We start from the raw sequence: 7,946 nt of genomic DNA, 5'->3' as shown, positions 1-7,946 counted from the left end.
ACTCAATTTGCCACAAAGTAGTCTGATTTTGTTCTTGTCTGGATGAGATAGAAGAATTTTTCATTACTTTTCAATCAACATAATATAGAATTGAAGTTTGATATTCTGGTAAATTTCCCTCCTGAGAAGAATCCAACAGGACTTTCTTACTTGAAGAGTTGAGGTCGAAGTTCTGCTCACTGTAGCAGCAGTAACCCATCTGGACCTTTAGACAGACCATTCATTTTGTTGAAGAAGAAATGTGTGGGATCCCCAAGATCTGGTGACCATAAACATAGAGGTGTAGCTGTGGATGTTGATTGGTATTTTCTGACTGGGTGATTCGCTGCACTTTTATTACTTATAAAAAGCTCTGTGAAGGAAGATGCTTCTTGTGCCTTTTCTATTTTCTCAGAGTCCATGAAAATAACACTGATGAGATATTTTTCCTTGTTGGCTGATACAAATTATACATGGGTGGTTTTAAAAATTGGTTATTTTCTTTGAGAGGGAAAACACTTTTTTTTTTTTTTACTCTTTCTCATATATCTAGCATGTAAGGGAATACTAATCACCATGCCCCTGCCAACACCACACCCACCCCAGGAAAGACCACACCAAGTCAAATAACTATGAAACTCGTAAGAGTTGGTGTTCTTAGCCCACAGCATGCTTGTCTGTTTTTTTTTTTTTTTTTTTAAATCTGGTTTGTGTATTAAGAGAGAAATAGAAATGTGTCAAAAGCAATTGCTTGGTTTTTTGTTTGTTTGTTTTTTCTCTTTTTGTTTTGTTCCCCGCCCCCAGCAGAACAAAGATTCCTGATGCTTATCTTAGTAGGTGCAAAAGGTTATCTAAGGGCAGGTGCATTTTTCCTGTCCCTAGAAAGTGTCAGGAGCCACCATCCAATCCTCCCAGTGAGCTGGCTGGCAGAACTCAACTTCCCTGGACAGGCTTCCATTGAAAATCACCATACCCTGAGTTCTGCGATTCTTCCACCATGGAAGAGAACCGGAACTTCTTGGGGCAGTACTTTTTCTATAGCTGCAGGCTCTGGAGCTTTCCATGAACCAAGGTGAGGAGAGCAGGATAGGAGAACCAGCAGACTAACCTCCTCTCATTTTCTGGGGCCCCCTCAATTTGTTATGTAACGAAGACAATGAATTTTCTTTAGCCCACTCTTCAAATTCAGCGATCTTGATCTGACAGAGTATCCTAGACAATTTAGTTTAATGAATAGCGCTACCCCTAAATTAGCCAGTCAAATGCATTGTAAACGTTCCAGTTTCTACTCTCTACACAGTTTTCCCGAGATCTCTGACCTTGAAACCCCAGAATAGACTCTACCCCATGTGGAAACCTAGAATGGGTGTATTAGTTCACTTAAGTTTCTGCAGCTGACTATAGAATGTACTTGACTGGTTTATTCCGGAGGGGAAATAGAGGCAAATGTGAATTCTGTGTTGGAAGGCGTGAGTGTGAAAAGAAAACCTTGATTGGCACTTAGTAATATTAAAGCAACCGCCACACTTCTAGCTTCTAATTGTTGAACCAGTGATTCCCAACCTCTCTTCTCACTCAAGTTCTTTTCCACTGTCCTTTTTCCTCCCTGTAGGTATCCCCCCACAACCAGAGAACTTGGGCTGTATTGTACAACTGAAAAGTTTTCAGCTAATTTTTGTGGGAATAAATAGGTAATCTCAATGATATTAACCAGCGAAGACCAGAGCCCTGGAGACCGAAGTCACCACCTTCAACCAGAGATTGTTGACTTGAGGGGTAAGAAGACTGGAAGATCCTGCTCACACCAGAGGCAAACCATGCTACAAAGCTGGGCACATTTGATCTCACAATTTACTGGTGTATCTGATGCTACCTGAAGGCACTAGGCTTTCAGTATTCTTCAAGACAGCAAATCCCATAATCTCACTTCTTCAAAGTCACTTACAAATTATTTTAAATGTTTTACTGAAATAGAATACGTGACCACTACAGATATTTTTCAAGTTTATTTTATCATTTGTAAAAGAGCATACATAAAGCAATGGCAACTGGATTTGCTAAATCAAAATAAAATGATCTCGAGTAGAAAATGTAAAAAACAAACAAACAAAAAACAAACAAAAAAAACCGAAGTAGAAATAGGTCCAAATACTCAATAATAAATAAGTTTTCTAACATTAACAAAGCAAAATAAAATTGACCAAATGCCTTTGACACTACATGTTTTTGTTTTAATTTTCATTTGTAAGAACAAACATTTGCAAAGAGTTTAAGGATTTATGAGTGGCTGTGTTTAAAATCAAAAGTTAGTCTGCAATTGGCAGTTGAGGGTCTTCGAGGCAGAGCAGCAGCCAGTGATGAAGTGCGTGGGTTCTGAGTCCACTAGACACACTTGGCATTTATGCTCTACAGAGACCCTTATCTGGTCCTGTGTTCTAACAACTCAGTAGCCCATGTTCAGTAAAGCACCGAACGCGGGTCTTAAAGCGTTTGAGAATTTCAACTTCGAAGACTAGACTAATTCCCTTGCTTGTGAGTGAGAGCAACACACGGGGATGAACGCCTGCCCGGGGTATAAAATAAATGAACCCAGACCAGAGACGGAGTTATGACATTTTAGCAGCGTATTGGCAGCATGGACTATAAGACGATGCCACGTAAAAGTACATATAATGATACTGTATCTACGTACAGAGAAAGCAGAAGGTAGGAGGGAAGGGGTTTGGAAGAGCCGCAGCCTTCTGAAGTCACATCGTTGCTAACAACGACCACTGTACAGTAAAAATAAAAGGGTGCTGGCATCTTTGCCTCGGGGCTTCCCGCGCGCTGGGAAGGGCATTTGGTTGTCTCAGTTTCCTAGGAGCCGTCGCCTCCCTAACTGGCCTCGTCAGAGTCACTGTAATGAGAGTGGGGGGAAAATTCTCCATCGCTTCTGTGGGACCTGGGAGATGTTTTGCTACTGTCCTCCTGTACTGGTTGCAGGATGCTCCCTGGCAAGGAAGGCGACAGGTCCTTCTGTGCCATCATCGCTGTTAGGGCCCGGTCCTCGAATGATGGGAAATGTAAAGCGTCCAGCTGCACCGAGTAAGCCCCGGCTGAAGCTGGGGCTGAGAAGCGAGTCCGACAAGCCCCGGGTGGGGTGGGTCGTGGGCCCCCTCCCGGGGCCGGCTGAGCCCCCGCTGCGGCGGAGGCGCCCGCACCCCCTTCATAGGTGGCAGCGGCGGCGGCGCGAAGGTGATGGTGGTCATTTTTGCAGGAGGCTGCTGGCGGCGGTGGCTGCTCTCCGACACTGGGAGTCTGCAGCAACTCTGACAGGGCGTTGATGTAGATCTGGGCCATCTGCAGGGTCTCATATTTGGACAGCTTCTTGTCGTTGTTGAAGGACGGGATAACGTTGCGCAGCTGGTCGAAGGCGTGGTTCAGCCCGTGCATCCTGCGCCGCTCCCTGGCGTTCGCTGCCAGCCGCCTTTGCTTCTGTACCCCGTTCACCTGTTTGCTGGAAGGGGCTCGCTGGCGGCTGCAGCCCAGGTCGTCCACCACAACACCGCCCTTCAGCTTGCACAGCTGTTCCCGCACTTTCACCGGCCCGGGGCTCTTGCTGAGGCCGCCGCAGCCGCTCCTTCTTACCAGCTCGCCCTGGCCGTCAGCCTCGTCCCGGGGTGCCGCGGCCTCGGAGGCACCCAGCTCGGGAGAATGCAGCAGATACTGGGCGGCGCGTGCCGTGCAGAGGCCCTGCAAAGTGGGAGTCAGCCAGGCGCGTGGGTCGGTGCTGTCCAGGAGGGATAACTCTGCCGGGTAGACAGGATGGTCTCTCGCCTGCAGGGTAGCAGGTGGCTGTGGCGGTAGCTGCGGGAGGTGGTGCGGCTGGGAATGACGATGGTGGTCCCCCAACTCCTTCACCTCGGCCCACTCTTCTGCATGCAGCAGACGGGACATCGCACTACAATGACTCGGAGGTACCGTGATAGAGGAGGTGCTGGCAACCCAGTTCAAAGAAGGGAAAAAGCCCCCAACAACGACAAAACCCTTTCTGGTTTCTTCTGCAATGTCTGATTTTTTTTTTCCTCCTCCTCCTCCTCGACCCTCCCCCCCTCTCTCTCACTCGGAGATCACACACCAGGTCGCGTGCAACGAAGCTTCTCCGGTTGCTGAAGGCGCTGCGCCCCTTTAAAAAGCGGCACGCGCCAGTGTATCTCCCCCGGCTCCCCTCCCAGCCCCCTCCTTGCGCCAGTCGCGTGTCTGCTCAGTCAAAGAAGGGGGCGGGCAGGCGCGTGCGAGGAGCCAATCAAAGAGTTTTTACACCCAGAGAAAAGTTACAGAGTGCGGAGGAGTCCAGCTCCCGCTCTGAATCCACTCCCCACCCCCTTCCCTCTAGTAAGTCCGGGAAATTCATATGTTAATTGCGTGGCTGTAATTCGATTCCCGAGGGTGTCACCTCGGAGGCGGCAGGAGTGCGGGACTTGGGGGGGGGGGAAGCGGGGCGGAGGAGCGGGCACCCAGTTGGTGCCCAGGCGGCCCAGGCTCAGAAGTGCGCGGGGGCCGGCGGCTCGGCGCCAAGTTGGAAGAGCCTGGAGCCTTCAGGGCATCAACAACCCAGAGAAGCCCGCTTGCGGTGAGATCCCTCCAAGCCAGGCTCGCGGCTCTCCTGAAACTCGTAAAATCGCTCCCGTGCAATATGTTAGAAATAAATGCAGATAGGTGTGTATAAAGCTCTTACTTATTGTACATTTAATCTGTGGAAGTGTTAAGTGGCATCTCATTGAAAATCAGAAGCAGGTGAAACCCTTTCGCGTCTGGGAATGTATTTCTTAATTTTACCACGTTTGCGTCTCTTGGTCCAGATCTTACTTTAATTCGTTATGTAGTCTTTTTTTTTTTTTTTTTTTTTTAATGGAAAGTAAAACTGAACTAGAGTTATAACATACCAAAATCGGGCTTGCCCCCAGGAGGCTTGCAGCGGGTTCCTCAGAGCTTTGCGTCCAGTTAGGGTCTCAATCTGCAAAGAGCTCTGCCAGAGGGATACTTACTAGCTAGGGCTAAGGTATCTCGGGAATCAATCATACAAACAGTTTCAACACTCACAGCGTAGGACTCATAAATGCAGAGCCACAGGAGGCTGCCGGAATTAGAGCAAAAGGTCCTTGAGTTCCTTTGATTCTGGGCGTTTTGAAACTGCTGCCTCTGGAGGCCGGGTTTACTAGTGCGCGTGGCTTCTTGCGCAAACGCCCAGAAACCACAATTTAACCCACCTGTCCCGTTCTGTTTAGTTAGGGTGTGCACTCTCTCTATAAACTGCTCCCCTCCCACCGCATTAGCCCCCCAGCCTAGTGTTTCTCCACAAAGAACCAATCAGAAACTCCCTGGCCCAGGACACGCCCCAGCTTGCGCTTAGACGGCTCCAACTCCCGGCTCTCTAATGCATCGCCGCCCCGGGCACCAGAGTGGGTGGCAACTGTGGCTGGTGCTTTCGATTTTCAAGGTGCTTGCTATCCAAGGAGGACTTTCGTCTTCTGGCAGATGGTACCTCAGAAAGCTCCCTGGAACCTGTCTTTGCAGGGTCCAGTGCCACTGAAATGTTCCGCTAGCAGGGACTTGATCCAACCTGCCATCTGGAGCTCCTTGTGCGAAGGATTTCAGCGGTTAGAGTGAACTAGTGTGCATATCTCAACAAGATAGAGAAGGATGGAGAGAGTTCAAAAGTACGCGCGATACTTTTTCAAGCTTGCTCTTTTGCTAGTGTGTAAGGAACAGTCCTGGGACTTGAGAAACTGACAGAAAGATCAGAGGAGTATTTTTTTCTTAAGGAGTTTAATCTTTGCTGAAATAAAAACGCTAACGATAGACAGGCAAATCCAGAAACTTCTCAAACGTTAAAGAAAACGATCGATGACAATAAAGGAAAAGAAAAGGTACTGTCTTTTTCCTTGGAGGGGAGACCATTCTCCGGTATTTTGGAGACTGGCCTGGGGACTGTTGAAATCAACCAATCTTACTGCACGTAGCATCATCTACTAATTGTCATCCGCAATCTCAAAAACAAGATCCTAACATCATTTGTATGTGAAAGGCAGTGTGAGCAGTTAGGGCCAGGAAAGGTTGGTCACCTAGGCTTTGTTCCTCATTTGGTAACTTCCTAACTCTTGTCAGCTGAAAGGCAGTTTTTCACAAGACATCACTACTAAATGTGCAGCAGCGTGCTCAAATTTTCCTTGCACTTCTATCCTCCAGACATTTTATTTGCATTTTAAATTCGACTACAAAACTTCACAACACCCACTTTCCTTTATGCTCAGGCAGATTTAGGAACTATAGACCGATACCTATGCAACCCTTTTTGTACTATTGGTCTTAATTTATAAGATTTACATAACACTAGTATAATTTTTTTTCAAGAGCAATTCTTATTGTGTGTGCGTAAACATGGATTATTCTAGGATTTCAAGGCACTGTATGCATGTTTTTGTAATATGTGGTGGGATATTTCTTTGGCCCTTGACTATGGATCTGTTTCTCTCTTTCCCCTTCTCCTCTTCCAGTACAGGAGGAAGCTAGGCAGAACTGTGTACATGGGACTGCTTAATGTGAGCAGTCCATCCCTGGGGAAGGCTGCAGAATGGGGTGTCAAAGCATGGAGTGGAGTGAATATTCATGAGCGATGCGTTGATGGTGGATTCTCTATGTGCAGACACCAGATTAGTCACAGAAAGGTAGATGGAAAAAATAAACACTTGAGAAAAATGTCGGAGGCTTATCACTATCAGAGAGCAGTAATAAATATGGAAATTGAAGCTGTTGTATTGGGTTTAAATCTGAGACTTTTATTTGAACTTAAAGTTTTGAATACAAATGAATAAATAGCACATAAATAAATACAGATAAAGGTGTGATATAATCATACCTAAGTATGTTTCTATGTATAATCTTTTCTCTCTCAGAGCCTAACATCAGCCATGAACATATCTAATAGACTTGAAGTACCCAAACAGGAGCCAGGATTCTTGGGAGGCTAAGTTTCCGGGGATAAGACAAGAAGCGCGTACGTACATACACACACACACACACACACACACACACACACACACACAAAGTGCTCAGGGAATGATGGAGACATGACAAAAGATGACTGAAGCCTGCTTGAAGCAGCTTCCAACAACACACAGGATAATTTCAGTATCAAAACAAATAAGAATAATGACAAATTACCTAACCATTTGCAAAATGGGGCTCACAAATTGTTAATATGAACAGAGTAAATGAATTCACTGATTGTTTAATAAGTACTACTTTCAAAGTATATCTTGATTTCAAAAGAGAAAAGGTTGACTCTATCATTGAGAACTTTAATATCACCTGACATTTAATATTACCTGATTGATGTTCACATTGCCGGCAATGATAGAAATGAACTCATGTGGCATTTGTTAGGATACAGAGTCAGCTTCACTTCTATGATATTATTCAAAACGTCAAAACACCCATCCTAGATTCAAAAGAGAGAAAACATTCCAATCTTAACTGAGATGCACTCTAGCAAATAGCAAGCCTATAACCACTAAAAGTGTCAAGGCTACAAAATGAAATCTCAGCAACCATTCCTGGCTAGCAGAGGATGAAGGAACATAATAACATAGTTGAGGCCTGATTGAATATTGGACCTTTCTATATTAGATCACACTGTTGGAAAACTTACAAAACTTACCAGAGAAATATGTAACACTTCATTTCCTAGTTTTGATGGCTATATTGTGGCTACATAAAAGAACATTTGGGCCACATTGATCTTATTTGCTCTTCTGCACCAAATCCCTTCCCCACCTAGATTTTTCTTTCTCTCTCTCTTCTTTCTTTCTTTCTCTCTCTCTCTCTTTCTTTCTTTCTTTCTTTCTTTCTTTCTTTCTTTCTTTCTTTCTTTCTTTCTCTCTTTCTCTCTCTTTCTTTCTTTCTTTCTTTCTTTTCTCTCTCTCTCT

At 45.6% G+C, this 7,946-nt stretch overlaps 1 protein-coding gene across 1 annotated transcript; it reads right to left on the bottom strand.

Moving 5' to 3' along the window:
- Positions 1 to 1,987: 1,987 nt before the first annotated feature.
- On the bottom strand, positions 1,988 to 4,116 carry Atoh1 (atonal bHLH transcription factor 1). Its single transcript, XM_028880749.1, has one exon. It carries the CDS (start codon positions 3,913 to 3,915, stop codon positions 2,854 to 2,856), a length of 1,062 nt encoding a protein of 353 aa, XP_028736582.1. The 5' UTR covers positions 3,916 to 4,116; the 3' UTR covers positions 1,988 to 2,853.
- Positions 4,117 to 7,946: the final 3,830 nt, after the last annotated feature.

Source organism: Peromyscus leucopus, chromosome 3, assembly GCF_004664715.2.
Source record: "Peromyscus leucopus breed LL Stock chromosome 3, UCI_PerLeu_2.1, whole genome shotgun sequence".
Lineage (NCBI taxonomy): Eukaryota > Metazoa > Chordata > Mammalia > Rodentia > Cricetidae > Peromyscus > Peromyscus leucopus.
The sequence above is the reverse complement of the archived record's forward strand: the minus strand, read 5'-3'. Positions and strand labels throughout refer to the sequence as shown.